At 35.1% G+C, this 24245-nt stretch overlaps 2 protein-coding genes across 3 annotated transcripts in view; both read left to right on the top strand.

Moving 5' to 3' along the window:
• CRY1 (cryptochrome circadian clock 1) overlaps window positions 1-16998 on the top strand; it is a gene marked incomplete at its 5' end in the record, with an annotated part of 21231 nt that extends 4233 nt beyond the window's left edge. The window contains 11 exons of the mRNA XM_008594313.1: window positions 5408-5550; window positions 8750-8934; window positions 9289-9377; window positions 9784-9924; window positions 10006-10317; window positions 11439-11590; window positions 12033-12235; window positions 12336-12431; window positions 15376-15447; window positions 15529-15632; window positions 16366-16998. Coding sequence (XP_008592535.1) covers window positions 5408-5550; window positions 8750-8934; window positions 9289-9377; window positions 9784-9924; window positions 10006-10317; window positions 11439-11590; window positions 12033-12235; window positions 12336-12431; window positions 15376-15447; window positions 15529-15632 — 1497 coding nt within the window. The remainder of the gene's footprint in view (window positions 1-5407; window positions 5551-8749; window positions 8935-9288; window positions 9378-9783; window positions 9925-10005; window positions 10318-11438; window positions 11591-12032; window positions 12236-12335; window positions 12432-15375; window positions 15448-15528; window positions 15633-16365) is intronic.
• Window positions 15553-24245, top strand: MTERF2 (mitochondrial transcription termination factor 2). Of its 2 annotated transcripts, none has more exons than XM_008594310.1 (2): window positions 15553-15632; window positions 22814-24245. In XM_008594310.1, the coding sequence occupies exon 2, from the start codon at window positions 22872-22874 to the stop codon at window positions 24027-24029; it is 1158 nt and encodes a 385-aa protein (XP_008592532.1). In that variant the 5' UTR covers window positions 15553-15632; window positions 22814-22871; the 3' UTR covers window positions 24030-24245. The 2 variants fall into 2 exon arrangements, with proteins under 2 accessions (XP_008592532.1, XP_008592534.1); XM_008594312.1 differs by lacking the exon at window positions 15553-15632 and adding an exon at window positions 21098-21204.

The raw sequence follows: 24245 nt of genomic DNA, 5'->3' as shown, positions 1-24245 counted from the left end.
ATATAAAACCTCTAACATTTCAACAGTAAAATTTGTATTGTGCTTTTTGAGTTATTTTGGATCTTGCTTTATTACTTCATGGCACATGCTCAGTAGAATTCATTCAAGAGATATTGACTCAGTGCCTACTATGTACAAGGCAGTGTTTAAAGTGCTGGAGATATAGTAGTGAAACAAAGGTAAAAAGTCCCACCTTCACAGAGCTTACACTGTAGTGGAAAAGGTGGTAATGTGCTATAGAGAAAAGTAAAGTGTGGGATAGTAATGCCAGGTGAGGGAAAGGTAGTTACTTTGTATGGAATCATAGAAGGCCTCACTGATAAGGTAACATTTGAGCAAACATATGAAGGGAGTGAGCCATGCAGATATCTGGGGTGTGGTATGTTCAATTCACAATATTTTGCAGCTCTTTTCATCACAAGGTAGGGTTTATTTCCCCACCCTCTTGAATGTGGGTTAGCCTTATACCTTGTTTTGGCCAAGTATCAAAACATGTGAATTCCAAATGCTAGGTGCAGGTGACTTTGCAGCTTTTACTTTTCCCCTCTGGGAATGCTCCTTCTACCATGTAAAGAAGCCTGGGCTAGAATATCAAATTATGGAAGACCGTGTAGAGAGAATGTGACAACCAGTAACAAGTACCAAGGTCTGAGATGTATGAGTGAGACTATCTTAGGCCCTCCTGCCCCAACCAAACTGCCAGCTGATTATAGCCTCATGAGCAAGCCCAGGTGAAAACAACAGAAGAACCATCCAGTTAACAAACAGAATTTTGAGAATTAATAAATTGTTGTTTTAAGCTACTAAGATAACTGCAACATAGGGAAGGAGCATTGCAGGCAGAGGAACAAATAACTGAAACCCAAAGACAGAAAATATTATAAGTAGCCAGAGGAAAAGAGACATATTATATTCAGGGCAACTGCAATAAGAATGTTGGCTGGTTTCTTATCAGAAATAATAGAGTCCAGAATACAATGGAAAGACATCTGTAAAGAACTACAAAAATCCTGTTAAGTTAGCCAAAATATTCTTTTAAAAAAGAAGGAAAAATGAAGGCATTTTTAGACAGGCAAAAGCAGAGATAATTCATTTGCAGCAGGTCTGTTCTACAAGAAATGCTGAAGAAAGTTCTGTTGTATGAAAGGAAATTATTCTAGATGAAAGAGGATCTGCAGGAAAATAGGAGCACCAAATATATGGGTAAATACAAAAGACCATCTTTTTAAATTCTTTTTAGCTATGTATATTTATATATCCTATTTTCTATAAAACACTACTGATAGGTTAAAACCAATTAATAACAATGAATCGTAGGGGATAATGCCAATATTATGGGGCTTGTAAAATATATAGAAACAAATTCTATAACAAAAAGATTACACAAGGTGAAAGGAAGATAATTGGAGTATATGTAGAATTCTTACGTTGTTCAATAGTAATATATTATTTGAAGGTAGACTGCAATAAGAATGCATGTTGTGATCTAAAATAACACAAAGAGCTGTAGCTAAAAAGTTAATAGAGGAGTTTAAAATGGAATACTAAAAAATTTTGACTCATTTAAATGAAAGCAGGTAAGAGGAACAGAAGAGCAAAAGAAGAGATAAGCAAAATGAAAACATATACCAAGATGGTGAATTGAAACCCAACTATGTCAATAATTGTATTGAATGTAAGTGGTCTATTTAAACTCTCCATTTAAAAGGCACAGGTTGTCAGACTGGATTTTAAGAAAAGCAAGAACCAACTATATGCCAATTACAGGAGACACTAAAAATATGAAGAAACACATAGGTTGAAATAAAGAATGAAAAAGATGTACTTTGCAAACAGTAAGGGTAAGAAAGCTTGTATGGCTATATTAATATCAGATAAAGTAGTATTTCGAGACAAAGGAAATTACCAGGGATAAAAGGTAAAGTTTCACATTAAGAAACTATAACCATCGTAAATGTATGTGTACCTACTAATAGCTTCCAAACACATGAATCTCAAACTGATAAAACTAAAGTGAGAAATAGATAAATTCACATTCATAGTTGGTAATTTTCACACCCCTTTCTCTCAGTTATTGATAGAACATACAAAAATTAATAAAGATACAGGTAGGGGCCAGCCCGGTGGTGCACTCAGTAGAGTGCGGCGCTCCCGCCGAGGGTTCGGATCCCATATAGAGACCTGTCCGCTCACTGGCTGAGCGCGGTGTGGGCGCGACACCGAGGGTTGCGATCCCGTTGCCGGTCGTGGTACGGGCGCGACACTGAGGGTTGCGATCCCGTTACCAGTCACAACACTGAGGGTTGCGATCCGTTGCCGGACACGAAAAAAGACAAAAAGGAAAAAAAAAAAGTGGCTGGGGCCAGAAGTATTTTAGATTTTGGATTTTTTTTCAGGTTTTGGAATATTTGTGGAATGCACACTGGTTGAGCATTCCTAATCTGAAAATCCAAAATCTGAAATGCTCCAGTGAGCATTTCCTTTGAGCATCATGTCAGCGCTCAAAAAGTTATGAATTTTGGAGCATTTCAGATTTTGGATTTTTGGACTGGGGATGTTCAGTCTGTATATCATGATCAAGTGGGATTTATCTCAGCAATACAAAGTTGGCTCAGCATTTAAAAAATCAATTAATGTAATCCATCCTATTAATAGAATAAAGGAAAAGACAGATTATCTCAATACATGAAGAAAAAACATTTTACAGAATTCAACCCCCATTTATGATTTAAAAAAACAAACTTCTGGTAACTAGGAGTAGAAGAGTGCTAAATAGTAATTTGAGAAAGGATGTCTGCAAAGAAACACAAAATCATACAGTGAAACACTGAATGCTTTCCACCTATGATAGGAAGCAAATTGGGGATATTTGCTTTTCTCACTTATTGGAAATCTAGCCAATGTATAATCATGGAAGAGAAAGAATAGATAATTAGCTTACCACCTCATCCCCACCCCCATATTCTCTATCATACCATTCATTTTTCCCTAACAGTTACTATGTATTTATGTATTTACCTCTATATTGCCAGTCTTCCTCAGTTAGTTCCAGGTGGAAGGGACCTTCATTTTTCTTGTGGAGAGACGTTCATTAATTTATCCCCAGGGAAGAGAAGTGAATGATCTCGGTGAGTTTAAGAGGATCTGGACTCAGACTGTTTCTTTTCTCCTCTTTAGTTGCAGAGAGCACACATTATATTCTCTTCTTCTATGTAGTAAGTTTTATAGGGGCAGCTCTGCAGGAGAGGCACTGCTAAAGATTGAGGAGGTAAATGTGTTTAATTCAGCAGTGAAATATTAGCAAGCTTACTTACCCTTAAACCTGATATGTTTTCTCCAATTCACCTTTACTGGTAATGTGGTTTATATTTTGATCTTTAGCTCTCTGATTTATGTGACTTAAATCAAGAAGGTGAAAGGACAGGGAGTGTTACTTATTGACTCATCTCAAACATTTACTAGTAAAATCTAAAATGTTATTTTTCAAAATAAAATCAGAATTAAATTGCAAACCACTAGTTAGAAAAAAATTATTTGTGACATATATGACAGAGAAAGGATTACTCTAGTAAAATCTAAAATGTTATTTTTCAAAATAAAATCAGAATTAAATTGCAAACCACTAGTCAGAAAAAAATTATTTGTGACATATATGACAGAGAAAGGATTACTATCTTTAAAATATAAGGAACTCTTACAAATACATAAGAGTAAAATAAACTGCAATAGAAAACCAAGCTGCATCCCACAAAAGAAATATATAAATGGCTTGTAATAATAATTGCTGTCATTCATTGATGGTTTAGCAACTCAATAACATAATATTGTTAATTTTTTCATTTTACTATAGCAAATACATAGTTTTTATTATGTGCATGGCACTCTCTAAGCACCTTACTTACATTCTGCCCATTTTATTGATGAGGAAACACGCATGGAGAATTTAGCAATTTGCCTAAGTAGATGAGCCAGTCTTTGAACTAAGGAAGTCTGAGTTTTAGATCCTGTGTTTTTTAAATACAACTCTATACTGCCTCACTATAAAGCAAAGAAATATGCTTTCCTATTCTCATTTTAATTTTATTTTTAAATTTCAAAAGTCGTACATGCTTATCCTAAGAAAACTGAACAATGTAGCAGTGTGTAAAATAAAAAAGTTATCTTATTTACACTTCCAAATTCTACTCCTCAAAGATAACAGCTATTAACAGTTTGGTTTGCATTCTTCAAGACTTTCTATAAAGGAAAATTTTTTAAATGAGATATTATTTTTCTCCTAGTAGTTTAGCAGATATTTAAAAAGATCAAAAATACATATTACTGGCAAGTGTGTGTGTAGCAAGCACTTTGGTGTACTAATAATGGGAATGTAAATTAGTACAGTATATCTGGTAGAAAATTTGGGAGACTATGAAAATTTTAGATGTGTTTATCTTTGATCCATCAATCGTTTTTCAAGGGATATTTCTAGGAAAAATAGGATAAATACCCCAAAGTGAGATGTATGCATAAAGGTAAAGATAATATATGGCACAGTTTATAATAGCAATTAAAAAAAAAACAAACACCATTGGGAACAGTCCTGTCTAATCTGTATGGGTTTGGAGAATTACAGTGTGTTATTATTGTAGTCAGTCAAATAATGGTAGAATTACAGGTGACTTTTTTTTTCTTTGTGAGATAAATCAGAGTAGATTTGAGGATTTAAAAAAAAAATCTTGACTGCCTTAAGAAAAATCACTAAATTCCCTTGTCAGTCTCCTCATTTAAAAATCATTATAAGGAAATGTGCAGAACTTATTAATAACCCAATATTCAATAGGTAGCTACTATTATTATTACTATTTCCAAATTTTCCACAGTTAACACTTTTTAGGAATAAGAAATAAAATATTTATACACAGAGTACCTCAGCAAAGCACCTTGTACCATATCAACTGTCAAAGGTTTGTTGAAGACCGTGTCTCAAAATCAACAGACCTAAGTTCGGTTGTTCTGGCTCTCTGTGAACCTGAGCTAGTCCCTAAATTTTTAAAATAACCTTATCTGCAAAACATAGATACCAACCAAAATGCCAAACTCTGAGGGTTGTTTTGAGGCTCAAATGAGATAATGTTAAGTAGTAATTTGAAAAAGTTAAGTGCTACACAAACACATTTAGTGTAAGAGCTGGTTTTAAACATTGCTAGATTGTCTAGTGCCTAGCACAATCCCTGGAGTCTAGTGAGTATGTATTTGTTATTTACATATTTTTGAATTGATAAATTATGTATTTTCTTCCTGCATATTTGAAGTTTGATTTATGCATAATCCTTTGATATGTATATTTTGAGCTTTTCACTTGTTAAAATAGAAAAAGATAATTATTAAAATTGGTGTACATTGTTGCCCGTTTCTCTTATTTTAGGAATGGGACATTACTAAACTCTCAATTGAGTATGATTCTGAGCCCTTTGGAAAGGAACGAGATGCAGCTATTAAGAAATTGGCTACAGAAGCTGGAGTAGAAGTCATTGTACGAATTTCACATACATTATATGACCTAGACAAGTAAGTTTTTTTCTTATTTTTTTATTGTGGGAAAATACACATAACATAATATTTACCATCTTAACCATTTTTAAGTATACAGTTCAGTGGTATTAACTACACAGACAAGTAAGTTTTAACCACTGGAACTTAAGTTTGTAAAATGGAAATAACAACGTATACATCATAGAGTTGTAGGAGAATTAAAAGAATATGTCAAACCCTTAATATTTTATTTTGCTGCTGTGATTTTTATTTACCCAATGACAGGTATCAAAATTATAGACATAGGGGCCGGCCCCATGGCTCAGTCGGGAGACTGCAGCGCTGGTAGCACCAAGGCCATGGGTTCAGATCCTATATAGGGATGGCCGGTGCGCTCACTGACTGAGCGTGGTGCTGACAACACCATGCCGAGGGTCGCGATCCCCCTTACCAGTCAAAAAAAAAAAATTATAGACATAGTGCATAAGTTAAAAATACTCAGCATTTCAGTGTCAAAACTATCATTAAAACTATTGCAAAACTTTCCTTGACTAACTCAGCTTATTGTGATCTTGCCTTTCTGATCTCTTAGCATTATTAATTTTATAGTTTATATGATACATAACCATATAAACTGCCTTGCATATTTTGTATGGTTGTCTTATGTTATTTTATTTCATGTGTGTATATCTTGTCTCTCTATCTGGATTTTAAGTCCAGATACAAAATGAAGGTAATATACTTTGCATAGCTCTGAACAATGGCATAGTACTGTGTTATTTCTCAAAAAAAATCATAGAATTAAATTGCACAGTAGTAGTTAGAAAAAAAATTATTTATAACATATATGACAGAGAAAGGGTTACTATCTTTAAAATACAGGGAAATCTTACAAATTCATGAGAGTAAAATGGACTGCAGTAAAAAACTAAAGGAAACATAAACAGCAACTCATAAAAGAAATGCAAATAGCAAGTAACAATAATTCCTGTTATTCATTGAAGCTTAGCAACCCAATAACATAATAATGTTAATATTTTCATTTTACTGTAGCAATACATAGTATATTTCTTGAAACACCAATCCCTGGTGATACTTTGTCCAACAAAGATTCTGAGGTCAAATTTAAGTTTAGGATGTATTATATGCTGTGAGTTTTGAAGGTTCATAAGATTTGTTAACTTATTAAAACTTTCGGCATCTAGTTGTCCATATATTTTATGTACCTTTTCTTTTTTTTTTTTTATTTTCTTTCTTTTTTTTTCAAAAGATGTCCGGTAAGGGGATCTTAACCCTTGACTTGGTGTTATCAGCACCACACTCAGCCAGTGAGCGAACCGGCCATCCCTACATGGGATCCGAACCCGGGGCCTTGGTGTTATCAGCACCGCACTCTCCCGAGTGAGCCACTGGGCCGGCCCTTATGTACCTTTTAAATTATTTTACTTTTTTAGTTATTTACATATTTCATCAAGTTAATAAAACTAATTCTGTACATAACAAATTTATTAATCTTATCCCAGGTTTCCAAGTGTATCAAAAAATCATGGTTCTATTAAGACAAGGGTCTTGCTTAATATTAAGCTATAAGTCATATATTCTTTGGTAATAAACTTCCCTTCTAGTTTACCAGTTTGCTGAATTTTAGGGAGCTGATAGCAAGGAGGAGGCAAAACAGGATAAGAACAGTTGTTTCTATGTGGGAGACTCAATGTTGTATATAATTTTATTGGATATAGTTTTATATATAGAGTGTTTATTGGATGGAATGTGAGTATTTACCATATGTACTCTATCGTATAAAAATGTAACATATAGAAAATGTTTTTTCCTAAGGTTTTCATTTTGCTACTGTTATGTAATTAACAGTGTCCTCAGTAGTATCATTGCAGTATCACTACAATCAACAAAATTCATTATGATCCTATGTATAAAATAAAATACTACACCAAAGCAAAAGATATTTAAAGCAGATAGAATGGCTTATATGGTGATTACTTTTTGTACTTACAGTTGAAACATAATTATATGTGATATAATGAAAAATACACAATATTTGTACTAAGAAAACTTTGATTTGCCATTTATCTGTTATGTGACCTTGACTGATTTATATAACCCTCCTGGTAGGCTTCAGTTTCTGCATCTATAAAATAGTGGAGTTGGGTTTTACCTGTAATTCTTTATTAAGGCCAAATGCTAAAATGGCCATAGTGAACAAGAATAATTAATTATTCCAAAATAGCATCCAGTCTAAATTTAATCTAAACTACCATTGGCAAAGTTATTCTTTTTTTTTTTTGACATTTGATTTGATTGAGGCAATTAATGATCAGAAGTAAATATAAAAGGTACTTGTATTTAAATAACTTGAAATCTTGGGGTTTGTAAGTATGTGACATAGACACACATTATGGCATCTTTAATGAAGGCATGAGCACAATAGAAAATAGTAAATAATTGTCACTACAGTAATATAGAATCCTGGTTGGTAAAACTTGCTGGAGGAAGTGGGGAGATGTAGGTCAAAGGGTACAAAACAGCAGATATGTACGATGAAAATTCTAGAAGTATTCTGTTCAGCATGAGGACTATAGTTAATAAAATTGCATTGCATTAGAGATTTGTGTTAAATAAGTAGATTTTAGCTACTCTTGTCACACACACAAGAAGTAACTGTGAGATTGTAGATATGTTAATCTGCTTCATGGTAGTAACCATTTTACTACTATTTATATGTATCCTATAACGCCATGTTGTAAACCTCAAATATACACAGTAAAATTTATTTTTAAAAATGAGATTTACTGATTCCATCTTGATATAATTATCAGTTTGGCTTAATTTTTATCCATGATTAAAAGATTCTTTGAGCTGGACCAGAATATGTTTTTTACATATCCATGAATATTAATTTTTTGTTATTGCTTTTAGGCTAATTTAGCCACTTAGTTGTTTTTTCACTTGTAAGTCCTTAATACTCTTTGTCTTAAAGGTTTTGGTATTTGCATACTGTATATTTTTGGCACCTAGCAGATGTCTAGAAGATGAAGAGAATGATTTTTAGACTCATTAACTATTTTGAACACATTTCCTGGTCATATAAAAAGCTAACATTCTCCTAGAAGTCTTAAGTGATTAATTTTATTTTCTGATTTTAAGCCTTTTCAGAGCTTATCAACAAACATATATTGTTTTTTTTATGCTGACTGCATTTTACTAACTCTTGTAATAGGATCATAGAACTCAATGGTGGACAACCACCTCTAACTTACAAAAGGTTCCAGACTCTCATCAGCAAAATGGAACCACTAGAGATACCAGTAGAGACAATTACTTCAGAAGTGATAGAAAAGTGCACAACTCCACTGTCTGATGACCATGATGAGAAATATGGTGTCCCTTCACTGGAAGAACTAGGTAGGTGTAAACTGTAATAAATGTGGAGTTTAAGAGTAAATCACAAATCACTCAAATTCTCCTTCTAATTTTGCCATGTAAAGTATTTTGCATTAGGAGGGAAAAAACAAAGAAACAAAAGAAACTCTTAAACTAAGAAGTGATTTAATCTGTACATTATGTATGTGTTCTATAAATATGTGATCTATTGTTATCACCTTAAGATGTACATTCTAAAGCTATAGGTGAGAGCCTGTCCAGGCTGTGAATTCATTTTTATGCTACTCTCATAATTTTTCTGTAATTTGTTCTCCTAATTATTATGGTTAAATAAAAATTAGCTTCAGAAGAATGGTTTTTCTTCTTTTTTTTTAGGTTTTGATACAGATGGCTTATCTTCTGCAGTGTGGCCAGGTGGAGAAACTGAAGCACTTACACGTTTGGAAAGACATTTGGAAAGAAAAGTATGATGATGTAGATTATATACCCATGCTCAAATTTCCAACCTGACATTTTAAAAATAATTTCACTCTCTTTTAAAATAAAAAAACAGACTGTTGAAAAAGGAGGATTAAGGGAAATATTAAGATAGCGCTAACCTAATTGTTTGAAAATTAATTGTTCCTCATTTAAATGGCCTTTCCCTCCTCTTGTGATTATTTCCCCTTTAGCTACTTCCATATACCTCTTCTGTTCTTTCTACCTAAGCTGGTATCTGATGACCATAATTTTTATTAAAACTTGTAATTTGTGGCTGGGATAATAAGATTTTTATTCCCCAAATACTGTGTAACTTTTTTTCTTATCTCAATTTTTAACCCTTTTAAAATGGAAAAGGCAATCAGTTAATGTAATTCTCTGTATTTCCAGGCTTGGGTGGCAAACTTTGAAAGACCTCGGATGAATGCAAATTCCCTGCTTGCAAGCCCTACTGGACTCAGTCCTTATCTCCGATTTGGTTGTTTGTCCTGTCGACTATTTTACTTCAAACTAACAGATCTCTACAAAAAGGTATTATCTAAAATTGGAGCTTATTTTTCAAAATACTTTTTAAAAAATTGCTGATAATACTTCTTTGCTTTTTAATTGTAGGTGAAGAAGAATAGTTCCCCTCCCCTTTCTCTTTATGGGCAACTGTTATGGCGTGAATTTTTCTATACAGCAGCAACAAATAATCCACGCTTTGATAAAATGGAAGGAAACCCCATCTGTGTTCAGATTCCTTGGGATAAGAATCCTGAGGCTTTAGCCAAATGGGCAGAAGGCCGGACAGGCTTTCCATGGATTGATGCCATAATGACGCAGCTTCGTCAGGAGGGTTGGATTCATCATTTAGCCAGACATGCAGTTGCTTGCTTCCTGACGCGAGGTGACCTGTGGATTAGTTGGGAAGAAGGAATGAAGGTAAGTCTAAATAATGTAGCATGGTTTTATCTTGAAAGAATCCATACCTTATTAAAACAAATCCTAGATGTTGTCTATTATGTAGATTCATTTATAGTCTAGTTTTTCAGTGGATAATACATTTAATCACTGCAGTATAGGCACACTTTGGGAGAGGATTGTGTAATCAGACAGAAGAAATGGTGATAACTGATTTAAATTGATTAACCTAAAGTCATTTCAATGGTTAAACCAGCCTAGCTGTTAAGAGAATTATAAGATTTAATACTCTGTGTTTATTGGATAGATATATTTATAGGTGATCATTTCTGTCATAAAAAGAATTCACTAAGGAGTTCTTAGAAACAGTGAATTCATATAATAAATTTTAAAATATAAATAATTTCACCTCACTTTAATGTCACAGCTTCTTAGTACTACTTCTGTTGTGTAAAGTGAATCATGCTACATTTTGCAACATCATCTTGTGGTTATACATAACAGGACTTACAAGTACCCTTCTGGCTATATCAAATTTTCATTATCCAAGAATCATTTCTGATCCTGTGTTTCTTTTGCATCTTATATTTCCTAGTACAGGTTGTATACAAAGCATGCACTTAATGAATATATAGAAAGCATTTTTTAATTGTTTTCTTTTGGATCAAGGGATTTAAAGTTTAAACTGTGTAATGCTAGTGCATTTTTTAAGCACATTTATATTTGGGTGTGCTTCCGTATTCTAGGCCATTATACAAAGCTTCTAGGATTTTTTGTTGGTGATTTATTTGGTCGCATTTTTGCCTTCTTGAAATTGATTTAATCTTTTTCCTATGTACTAATATCCTATCTTATTCTTTTAAGTCAGTGATTTGAGTGATTTTTTTTACTCTCCTGCCAATAACACTGCAAAGATTGGGAAGGAAATTCTGTTCAGAAATCTGTATTACTAATATGTTTCTTCCCTAAAATAGTTCACTATATAATAGAACATACACAAGGAAACTAACTTTGGAACATTTAATTTTACAGTTTTGTGCTAGGTTTTCTTTGCCTTGACTTTTGACCTATAGTGACCTTGAAAATGCTTGCTTTAAGAATTATGGTGTGTGCAAACTAATTGGTTACTCTTACTTCTGAAGGTATTTGAAGAATTATTGCTTGATGCAGATTGGAGCATAAATGCTGGAAGTTGGATGTGGCTGTCTTGTAGTTCCTTTTTCCAACAGTTTTTTCACTGCTATTGTCCTGTTGGTTTTGGTAGGAGAACAGATCCCAATGGAGACTATATCAGGTAAATCAAGGGTAACTATTATTCAGTTTGGAACAGCTAATTCAAGAAGAGTTTTTCATGTTTAAGCAATGCTTAAAGTATTCCTCACTCATGATGGGCAGCAGAGATGAGGAGAAGGGTAAATAGATCATTTCAATGATTTTGATTCGATTTTGGTTACCCATAGCTGTATAACTAGTTTGTATCCCAATGGAGACTATATCAGGTAAATCAAGGGTAACTATTATTCAGTTTGGAACAGCTAATCCAAGAAGAGTTTTTCATGTTTAAGCAATGCTTAAAGTATTCCTCACTCATGATGGGCAGCAGAGATGAGGAGAAGGGTAAACAGATCATTTCAATGATTTTGATTCGATTTTGGTTACCCATAGCTGTATAACTAGTTTGTTATAGTTTGCTTATAGTGCATTTTATTAATAATTTATCTTCCTTCTTCCCAAAGGCGTTATTTGCCTGTCCTAAGAGGATTCCCTGCAAAATACATCTATGATCCCTGGAATGCACCAGAAGGTATCCAGAAGGTAGCCAAATGTTTGATAGGAGTCAATTATCCTAAACCAATGGTGAACCATGCTGAGGCAAGCCGTTTGAATATTGAAAGGATGAAACAGATCTATCAGCAGCTTTCACGATACAGAGGACTAGGTATGTCAGTAACTGCCTTTGTTTCTTTGTCAGCTGTTTATGTACCCATCCTTGAATTGTATTTTGATCATCATACTTATTAGAAATTTTTTCCCTATAGGTCTTCTTGCATCAGTACCTTCTAATCCTAATGGGAATGGAGGTTTCATGGGGTACTCTCCTGGAGAAAATATCCCAGGTTGTAGCAACAGTGGAAGTAAGTGAAAAGGAAATTTCTTTACTTAGTAATATAAAGAGATTAATAATTTATTGAACCTCACTGTAATATGTTTTACAAAACCTATCTTTAAAATTAATGTAATAGATTTTTTTGTACACAGGTATACATGTGCACTTGCACATACACACACATTTTTCCTCTCTCCATTAGTGACATTTTAGAGATGGAGTAGATACTTGTAGATGGAATAGATACATGTAGTGGATACTGGGTCAAGTTAAAGATCTCCTTGCAAACTGAATGAGGAGAGTAATTTTAAGGGTAAAATGAAACTTAAATCTCATGTTTTTAGAATGATCATTATTTTTTACTCTCTTTAGGTGCATGTCAGCTCTGAGGTAATTAATTAAGGTCAGTGGCCCTGTGAACATGGCCAAAAGATTTATCATACACACATATAGGACCTCTAATCCTTTTGCACTTGAGTTTTTTGTTTTAATCCTTTTGCACTTGAGTTTGTTTGTTTGTTTGTTTGTTTGTTTGTTTGTTTGTTTGTTTGTTTGTTTGTTTGTTTGTTTGTTTGTTTGTTTGTTTGTTTGTTTGTTTGTTTGTTTGTTTTACAAAGTCTGGTCTCTGATAGTTTTCTGTTTGATATGTATTTAGTTATATTAATTTTTAATATTTATATTCATAATATCAAGAAGTCAGTATGTTTTGGAAATTTGAATTATTGTATCAATTTGCTAATGAAAAATACCATGAGGCTAAGTAATTTGATTAAAAACAAGGCAGCATTTGAGGAATGCTTATTTTTTTTAAAAGTCAGATATTCTAAATTGATAGTAGGAATAAAACCTTTAAAAAAAGTTGAACCTTTTTTAATTCAGAAATATCCTGCATACTTATAAGAGCAGCATGTATTTTATCCTCCAAGAATTAGTTTTGGGAGAAAGGAACAAAAGCACTCACATTTTGACTGCCTAACTTGTGCCCAGTAGTAGGGGATTTTTGCTTACATTCTCATAATAACCTTCTGGGGATGTAGCAGTGAGATCCTCATTTTATGACTGGGGAAATAATCCCAGAAAGGTTAGGTAACTTCACAAGATCTGAGAATTAGTAGTTGAGCTCAGATTCAGATCCAAGTCTGACTAGCTGTGCAAAACTTGTATTCTTTACTGCATCATTGGGCCTCCTCTGCAAATGTAATGCTAACTTCACAAGATCTGAGAATTAGTAGTTGAGCTCAGATTCAGATCCAAGTCTGACTAGCTATGCAAAACTTGTATTCTTTACTGCATCATTGGGCCTCCTCTGCAAATGTAATGCCATATATATTGTTTAGAAGATAAAATATTTTATTATTGGAATGTGATTCACCCAGCAGTTAGTTGCCAGAGATGGCAACATGCTTCAGAAATGTTCTTTCTCAGGGTCTCCTACAATTTGAGGTAAACTTCAACAAGATATCATTTCAAAAGTTATTCAGTCTCCTTTTCAGTTCACAGCCTGCCTTGTCAGCCCACACACAAGTGTGAGGGACAGAAGAGGGATGGGAACCAGCAGGCTGCATGTACCTGACTCATGGACAGTGATGGTCCATACTGCTTTGTAGTCCACTCAAATTTCTATCCTTTATTTGGAGTTAACTTCAGAAGCTATCATGGTATTAAGTTAAATTGGGATAATTTTGCTTCACAAATTTGTAAACATAAGGTTGTTCATGATGTAATAATTAGTACATCTTGAAATTATTCTAATCATGTAAATATTTACCTTTAACACACTTTGTAGCTAGGTTCTATGAGTCTTTCAAAAGACATAGAAGACATGAAAGCTACATAGAGCTTACAGCCTAAATGGGGGTGTGGAGGGAAACAAAAACAAATGAAAAAGTGATTAATTGTAAGATGCTACAATAGGAGAAAAGGGAGAGATCATTGAGAGCTGAAGGAATTAAGAGAAATTTTCTTGGAAAATGGTGAAATGGGTAGATTTGGGTAGTCAGATGAAGGAGAGAACGTTTTAGACCTGGAAATGGGAGTGATTGTGGAGAGATCCTTAGGATTTGGACTGTGCTATTAAACATTTCTTCCTTCAGGTTTCTGCTGTATTTGAAAGGACTTAAATGTTTCTAAAGCATATCCCTTTATGTCCTACGCTTATCCTGTCTGTAGGCTTTTATTTTATAGTATGAGGCATGTCAGAGGACAATTTTCTTTGACTTTTTTTTTTTAGATTTTTAAATGACTGTGAAAAATTCTTAATCTCTACAACACAAATTGCGTTTTTCTCCTCTCATTTTTATGTATTTTTTTATTCTCAGGAAAGAATGAGCTATTCATAGATGTCTTAAAGTACTTTTGTTCTTATAATAAAACAGACCACAATCTGTTTACTATAGCCATGTGTTTTAGTTATTATTTAATTTTTAGTTTAATTTTTTTTCTGTTGTACAGTATCTGTCAGCATTATTAGTCATTAGGGACAGGCAAATTAAAACCACTATGGAATGAACTTCACACCCACTTAGGGTGATCAGCAGCTACTGATTGCCTGGGATTAAAGGGTTTCTGGGACATAGAACGTTCAGTGCTGTAACCTGGAATTACTTATTTTAAAACAGGTAAATTGTGTAGTGAGTTGCACCTCTAAGTTGTTAAAACAAAACCAGTCACTATAGAGAATTTAGAAAACTCAGAAAAACAGAAAAGAGAAAGAACAAAAATCACCCACAATTCAATAGAGACAGTCACTATTGAAATTTTGGTGTATTTCCTTTTACAATTTTTTAACTCCCTGGTAATTTTGAGTCTAAATTTAAGTTTTCCTTATTTGGGCATGTGATAGGGAGGACTGAGGTTCAGTCTTTAAAAAGCATATAAATAACCTTAAATACAGATTCTAAAAATTGGATTTGTAGTCTTAATACATACATCTTGAATTTTAAGTAATTTTACTGTATTTTAAATACTAACAGGTTGCTCTCAAGGGAGTGGTATTTTACATTATGCTCATGGTGACTGTCAGCAATCTCATCTCTTGAAGCAAGGTAAGAATGAAGAATTTGAGCATACTGTTCTTTGTTCTTTTCACCTTTTCTGTCTTAAACATACATTTTTTAAATGTGCAGGAAGAAGCTCCACGGGCACTAGTCTCAGCAGTGGGAAGCGTCCTAGTCAGGAAGAGGACACACAGAGTATTGGTCCTAAAGTCCAGAGACAGAGCGCTAATTAGGTAAATATTTTAGAGCTTTGTATCTTGCTTTACTAGAGTGTCTAATTAACATAAATTTAGATAATTTCCAAAATGGAGCTAATCTCTATTTTCAAACCAGAGAATCTGGAGGCATAAGTTTTTGAGCAGTTGTTACAAAATCAGTTAATTATTGGACGAGAGAGATGCATCATTACCAAAAAAGTGCTGCACTTAGTTTTATGGTTGTCTGAATCAATGATCTTTAAATTTTAAACGTTCATGATTTTGTGGTCAAGTAAGACAACTTTTTTATTTCCTTACTATGTAACCATGAGTCTAAATCAATGTTGCCTTTTTATTTTAGTGGCATTAATATAATCTTTTTCCCCAAAATCTTTGCCTCACAAATGTTTGTAAATTTCTTTCATCTGCTGTGATGCTCCCAAAATCTAAATTCTGTACAATCATGTTTCAATTTAAAAAAATCTAAATTCTTTTCAGTCTAGGAATAGTTTAAAATTTTTTTAATGCTGGCCCTTTTTAGAATCTCAAAAAGCCATGCAATTTAATTTTAATTTTGTGATTTAAATTATTATGAAAAGTATTTACACAGTGTATTTGCCAGTTTTTAAAGCTTTATATGCCAACCTAATTAGACTGTAAATATCCTGAAGATCAGTAAACGCTCATCACATTTTTATTATTTAATTCTTTGCAATCAAACTTTACCCGTTGTGTTTTTTTTGTTTTTTTTTTTCCCCTTAAATCACAGAAAACATTCAGGAGGAATACTGTTGCAGCTGAAATTGGTGGGGAGTCCAATACCTTTCAATTATTTAAAAATGTTCTTCATTGATGGAAAACAGTTACATTTTGAAATGCATTGTTTCTAGTGACATTTCTATGGTTTTTAACTTTTTAATGAATTTCACATAGGACAAATGGTAATTTGTATATAAAGAACTTGGTAAAAGAATTTGCTTAATGTAAGTATAGTCACAATTAGAATAGACCCATCAATATATTTTTGATAATTTTTCATGTATGGTAAAAGTTAAAGTTGCGAACTGATATTCTGATATGAAACTTAAAGTTTTGGGAGTCAATGTGGGAAAATAGAAGGTTTTTAGACTTTCTTAAAAGACTTTGTTAAAATTTTAGGACAAATTTTTCTTGACATTGTTTGATCTAACTTTGCACTCTTTGATAATGTTTTAAAATGTGCAAAATCAAAATTGTTGGTGGTTGACTCTGTTAACACAGACAGTACATGTTTTGAAGCTTTATGTGTGCCTGTTTGACCCAAGCTTGTGGAAGTATCATGTGTAAAGTTCTCCTTGTCTCCCTTTCTTTGTTCAGTTTCAACTAAAGTGACTTTGTTATTAAAGTATATGCAAATATGTAATCTTGTGTACTTGGTGGTGTTTTTTTGTTTGTTTTGTTTTGTTTTTGGTAAGGGGAAGAACATTGCTAAAGTGAGATACAATTACAAATTACAGAGACAGATTCTGTAAACCACATGTCACCATTTTTTTTTTTTTTTTGAATGCAGGAACACATACCAAATATTTAGTAAAACAGTATTTTTCAAAATTACCTGCCAGAAAGATTTAAACCCAAAGGGATTTTTTTAAAGTAATGGGGCTTGTAACTATGAGTCAGTGGTATGGGATAACAGTTAAGAGTATGGGCCCTGCAGTCAAATTCCTGGCTCTGCCACTTATTAGCTTTGAGATCATGGGCAGGCAGGTCCTTAACCTGTATGCCTTCTTTTTTCTCATCTGTGAAACAGGAGTGAGAGTAGTATCTGCTTCATAGTCCAGTTCCATGTAAGATTGCTCGTAACAATGCCTGGCATATGTGGTAGGGTACTCAATAAATGTTATCTGCAGGGCTGTCGTGCTGTGTAGCTCCCTAGACTGTACAGTGCACAGTGCTGTATATTAGCTGTATGCCACAGCTCTGGTTAGCTGTATGCCACAACTGCCATTGTCACTACTATTGTTCTCTAGTAGGCTAGTTCTTGCCATTCTGAATTATTACCAGTGGCTTTTTATTTTCCTATCTTCAGTACTGATAGATACTCAGTATGATAATTGTATTTAAGGGTAACTGAAGATAAATTTGAGTTAAAATGCAAAAACAATAACATTTTTAGAGGATATGAATTTTTTAAATATACTGGATAACGAATTAACGATAATCAATAAATGCCATTACTGAAAAAAGAAGAAATCCTGTGCTTTATCTTTCTTTTTGCACGAGTGCTAAAAAGTAATTTTTAATTATTTTTCATAATACTGTACTTCACATCCTACTCTTTGGACTTGATTATACTGTGCAGAGTTTAGAAATTCATAGGCTTGGTATTTACCATCACCATCCAAGAAAGAAAATATTGTTTTAATTTGAATAAATAAGCATTTTAGTAAAAAACCACTATTTTAGCATAGGCACTAGTATATTACTTATTAATGTAGGGTGAATCGTTATTTAGGGGTTTTGGACGGAAAGTTTTTCAGTTTGGTCTAAATGGTGGCCAAAATGAATCACTGAAAGGGAAAAGAAAGTGTCAACCAAGGTGCTGCACTTGAGCAGATGCACTGTGTTTGGATGCAGTGTTCTCTTCCCAACTAGAAGTGTTAATTTTCTAGAAGTACTACTGGTGGTTGAGGGATTTAAGACCTTTCATCCATTCAGCAAATACTTCTTGGATTCTTATTACCAAAAACTGCTGACAACTTGGAAGAATTGAGTTGACGGCACCCAGCTTTTGAATGAACCCATACAAAGTCCTTACATTCTTCACATTTGCTTAAAACAAATTAGTAAATTTGAGATATAAGAGAACAATACCATTATAGTTTTTAATGCACCTCTTGCATACTGGAAACTTCAGGATCTTCCCACAATTCAAACATGTTTGTGATTTTCTTGTAAATAATACCCATAATGGTAGGTTCTTTCTTTTATTTCTCCATCCATGGTTTTTTTTTTTTTTTTTTTTTTTTTTTTTCCTGAAATGCACAGTTTAAATATTTGGGATGGAAAAACTTTGGGTATCATTTATTTAATGCAGTTGGCATAGCTAAGTTGGTCAGTTTCAAGTTTTGATTACAAGGCACAGGGTATTCAGGGTATTGTCATTCCTCCCATAATTATGTGGAGCACTAGTATAAGCTTCCAGCACCCTGGTGCACATTTCTGCTCCCTCCCTCCTGACCAGGGCATGCAGTTCTAAGTCTTGAGTTTACATTCCTTAACTCCCTTCTCTGTTTTGTATCCTACTCTAATTCCCTCTTCCTAAATGCGAGTAATACACTTTAGTTAGTCTGGACCCCAAATCCTTGTATTTCAGGAAAAAGTGCGCAATAAATCCGTGAATAATAAGAGCTTTTATAAGGGTTACTCAGAGGGAGAAGGGATGTGAACAAGCAATCCTTGCCCATATACATTAACTGCTCAGTTAATTCTAGAATATCCTAGAGATCAGAGTTGATTTTGAGACGAGGAGCCAGGATTCTTGCTGCTGTTCTGTAGAGTTAAGTGCAAGTCCTTCCCAATAAATCCTGTTGAGCATAAACTGCATACTAAGGCGAGACCCGAAAATTTGGTTAACATTTCCCATGTACATACTGTGTGCCAAGCATTGTTCACAGAAAAATAATCAGTATCCTCAAGGAGTTCACAAGGTGAGAGGGCGGCCTGGAAGGATTACAGTGCTGTGAATGAAGGCCGTGTTAGGACTGCAGTGTGCTGTAAACACATGATAGGAGGGACCACAGCCTGGGAAAACCACAGCTTTCCTGATTCCAACTCCACACGACAACTAGGCCAGGGTCAGAGTACCCTGCCTTGGTAACATTTAACTCTATTTGTGATTAATCATGTTATTAGTTGTTAGGACTTTGTCCTCCAATAGAATGTAAGCTCCTTGAGGACAAGGAATGTATTTTAGTCCCCATTGTCTTCACCACCGCTTCTCATTGCTGTTACATATACCTGCCACTTAATAATAGGCATGCCATAAATATGTTAATTGGATGGATAAATGAGAATAAACGAGACATTGAACCTGTATTTAAGGAGATACGAATTTATTTAGTTTATGAGGTTGTGCATCACAGATAATAATTAGAATGTAAGGCACTTGGCAGTTTATCAGCAAAAGGGGAGTTATTTAGGCGAAGGGGGTGGGGAAAGGGGAGAGGATGGCTTTTAAAGACCAGTCAGACACGGTCGCTAACTGCTGGGGTAGGGTGGGAGCGTGGAGGAGGTTACATGTGTTCCAAAGAAGTTTTGGGTTTTTTAAAACATTTGTACATTGGTTCTTTACTTACTATTTTGGAAATTCTGAATTGCTCTATTTTAAAGATATAGCGGTTTCTAAGCTATTTCTGTCGTTTTTCTTACGGGCTAGTGACACTCTCTTAAGGGTCGAAGCGACCGGAAGTCCAAGTTTCCTAAAATGCTGGGCAGGAGAGGGTGTGAAAATTCCCGATGCGATCACTGCAAGTTGCAGGTGCTGTTCCCGGAAAAGCTGATTCCCACGCGGGCCCGCCTGCGCGACGAGGGGAGGGGCTCGTAGCCTGTGTCCCCCCCTCTGATTGGCTGCTTGGGGCTGCTTGGGGCTGCGGGGGCGTGTCTGCTTACTCTCCGGTCTCCTGAGCCCTGATTGGCTACGGGCGAGCGGTAGCTGGTCCTACAGGGGATAATGCAGAACAGCATTCAGTCTCTGCCCTTCCAGCACTTGTAAATCTAGAACAAGTTGTTAGTGGCTGGGCTACAAGGTGTCCGTGAATCCTGCTCAAATTTTGTGCAGAATGTTGTGGGTATGGGTCTTTTTTATCTGGAAAGAGAGTCTGTGTCTCTCAGGTTCTGATCTCAGATGGTCTGTTATCCAAAGAAAGGTACAAAGAAGTGTTGTTTTAGCAGAAGAGCTAGTGCCTAGCATAATACCTTATACACAGCTTGAACTTGAAAAACAAAATAACAAAAACCCCACTGGTTGAACGAAGAACTTAAGAGAGTATGATATGTGCTACAGTAGGGTCAAGGGCAGGGTGTGGAAGAGCACACATGGGGGTCACCTGCCCAGGAATGCCTCTAGAGTATTCCGCCTGGGTGAAGGGTAGGGAAGCAATTCATTGGAACACAGTGGTGAACAGTGTGCCCTTGGGAAGTGTTGAAACAGAAGCAACACATGAACAGCTGCAGCTGTGGTAAGTGGTACCGAGTAGCAGGCCACAGTACCATGAAAGCCTGTAATGGGGACAGGAGGCTTCGTCTGTTCACGAAGGTCGGAGTTTTCTTGAGAAAGTGACACTTTGACCTAGGAGTTAGGGACATTTTGGGCATGGAGAATATCCCACAGTCTTCAAACATCATGTGGTTGGGATGGGTAAAAGGAATCAGGTGCAGCTGGTGGAGGAGGGGGGTTCGGGTGGTGGCAGAGCCCGACGAGGTCTTGCAGGCCATGGTAAGGCATTTCTAAAGTGCCATCAATTGCAGGGAAATGGTAAGATCACAGTTTGAGAAGAAGCTGGAGACAGCCCAAGTGGATTAACTGAAGCCCTGGACGAAGACAAGATCCCTGGAGGGAGACTGTAAGGTAAGAAGAGGAGAAGGTCTAGACCAAGCCTTGAAGATGAGCCTGGGAAGAAACAGAGAATGGCCAGAAGTTTAGGTAGGAAGAAAGAGAACTGGGACAGTGGAATGTCCTGGAAGTCAAGTAAGAGAACATTTCAAAGAGAAAGTGGTCAGCTGTGCTGAAAGCTACAGAAGGCAAAAGAGGCAGGTCTAACCACGTGGAAGTTGTCATTATTGGAAGCTATGTAAGTCAGAGGAGAGGAAATGGAGAAAAGGCTCTGTAAGGATTAGCTGAGGGGAAGGGAAAGAGGGGGTTTTAGCCAGAGGGGCAGTGAGAGGAAAAGCTCTGGATGTGAAGAGTGGAGCATCAGAGGAGGATCAGCTGAAGGACAGAATATGTGAAAAAGACGGGCTCCAGAGTTCTCAGGCCAGAGGGGTTGAAAATAAGTCTGTACAGACTTTGTTAAAGTAACTCCTTTTTCCCCAAAGAACTTAGTTGCTTCTTCATAACTTACTATTTTTTGTCCAATTGAGTATGTAAGTAAATGACTTTTAACTGCTTCTTTGGGTCTTCATTTCCTTATGGGGGCTCCCTTGCCATGTAAAACTTGTATTAAATAAATGTACTTAGTTGCTTCTTCATAACTTACTATTTTTTGTCCAATTGAGTATGTAAGTAAATGACTTTAACTGCTTCTTTGGGTCTTCATTTCCTTATGGGGGCTCCCTTGCCATGTAAAACTTGTATTAAATAAATGTATGCTTTTCTTCTGTTACTCTATCTTATGTTCTCAGGCCCAGCGCTAGGTGTTTTCCCGCCCTTACAACAGCAAAGGCTATCACGCATCAGACACAGGATAGCCGTCTCGTGATACCTAGAGATCTCAAGTGGGGACTGCTGATTAGACTGTTTCATAAGTATGGTCACCATTCTACAGCTGACCAGATTTTCCATGACTACACTGGGCAATCATGTGGCATTTCACATTTTACCTGCCTAAGACTTGTTTTAATTCTGGATTTATAAAAAGGAGTTTCATTCACATAATTATAATTATAATAAAACATACGTTTATTAACTCATTTAAAATAAATTAACCAACCCACTTTGGATTATAGTCATTCAGCAAAAATATTTACCCAAGAATATAAAATTAGAAATGACCTCCCCCTCTTGATATCTTATCTGCTTTAGCTAGACATCAACTTGAAAATGTAAAACATTTAAAACCCTGTGTGTGTGTGTGTGATATATGTCTCCTAAAAGGAAGCATAACAGTTGTAGCAAAGAGAATTTGTATCAGAATAACATTTGAGGTCTATGAACCTTTGGACCTCTTTGTGGTCTTGCTACTGATATGTAAAATGGAAGTAACTGCTTCACAAGGCTCTTGCAAAGCTCAAATACGTAATGTATTTATCAATTATAAGATGTCTGAATTGTGAAGAGGTATATTACAATTACCTCAAAAAATTGTTTAACAGGATATTTCTAATATTCCCATGACTTTTCCTTTCTAATTTAATTTACATTATTTCCATACTTACTACTTACAGATCAAATCTGTAACTGTATATGTTCTAAAAGCCAACAACCCTTATATTAAAAACCTTTAATTTCTTCCTTACAGGTAGAATGAGTACATTCTGAGTCCCAGGACGGTGGGAATTAGCCACTGGATTGCAGGCATGTTGTGGAAGTTGCTGATGAGATCCCAGCCCTGCAGGCTGTGTTCTTTCAGAAAGATGCTATCAACTCAAAAATACAGACCCTTTTTAGCATGCTTCACCTATACAACTGGTAGACAATCAAACAAAGAAAATAAAAGAACAGTGGAAAAGCTCTATAAATTTTCAGTTGACATTAGGAAGATTCGTAGATTAAAAGGATGGGTGCTTTTGGAGGATGAAACCTACATTGAAGAAATTGCAAATATTTTACAAGAACTAGGTGCCAATGAAACTGCCATAGCCAGTATTTTGGAACGCTGCCCAGAAGCAATTGTCTGTAGTCCAACTGCTGTTAACACTCAGAGAAAACTATGGCAGTCAGTCTGCAAAAATGAGGAAGAATTAATCAAGTTAATAGAACAGTTTCCAGAATCTTTCTTTACTGTTAAAGACCAGGAGAACCGGAAGCTGAATGTTCAGTTCTTTCAAGAGTTGGGACTCAAGAATGTGGTCATTGGCAGATTTCTGACAACTGCATCTAATATTTTTCACAATCCTGTTGAGAAGAATAAGCAAATGATAACGATTCTCCAGGAGAGTTATCTAAATTTAGGTGGCTCTGAGGCCAACATGAAAGTTTGGCTACTAAAATTATTAAGCCAAAACCCATTTATCTTGTTAAATTCTCCTGCAGCTGTAAAGGAAACACTAGAATTTCTCCAGGAGCAAGGTTTCACAAACTTTGAAATTCTCCAACTTCTGTCCAAACTCAAAGGATTTCTTTTTCAGCTTTGCCTAAGAAATATACAGAACAGCATTTCCTTCTCTAAAAATGCTTTTAAATGCACAGATCATGACCTGAAGCAATTAGTTTTGAAATGTCCTGCCCTTTTATATTATTCTGTTCCAGTTTTAGAAGAGAGAATTCAGGGACTATTGAAAGAAGGAATTTCCATAGCTCAGATAAAAGAGATGCCAATGGTTCTTGAATTAACGCCACAGATAGCACAGTACAGGATAAGGAAACTGAATTCCTTAGGCTATAGAATAAAGGATGGACATCTCGCAAATCTAAACGGAACAAAAAAAGAGTTTGAGGCAAACTTTGGTAAAATTCAAGCCAAAAAAGGAAGGCCGTTATTTAACCCGGTAGCACCATTAAATGTTGAAGAGTGACTTACTGACTGATGGTGCTTTCTAGCAGTGCAGAGTGAAACTGATTAGCAAAGACTTCAACAATTCTGGCAGGTTTATAGGTGCTAGTAATTTTAAGGACATACTTAGTTTCTGAGTTGTGTTTAAGTTACCTCTAGATAATCTCTTACTCATTTGCTATACTTTCAAATATAAATTGCATTTATTTTAAATAAAGTTGGTAACTTTGACCTTGAA

Source organism: Galeopterus variegatus, unplaced genomic scaffold (assembly GCF_000696425.1).
Source record: "Galeopterus variegatus unplaced genomic scaffold, G_variegatus-3.0.2 Scaffold10549, whole genome shotgun sequence".
NCBI classification, from domain to species: Eukaryota; Metazoa; Chordata; class Mammalia; order Dermoptera; family Cynocephalidae; genus Galeopterus; species Galeopterus variegatus.
This window is presented reverse-complemented; position numbering and strand designations above follow the sequence as displayed.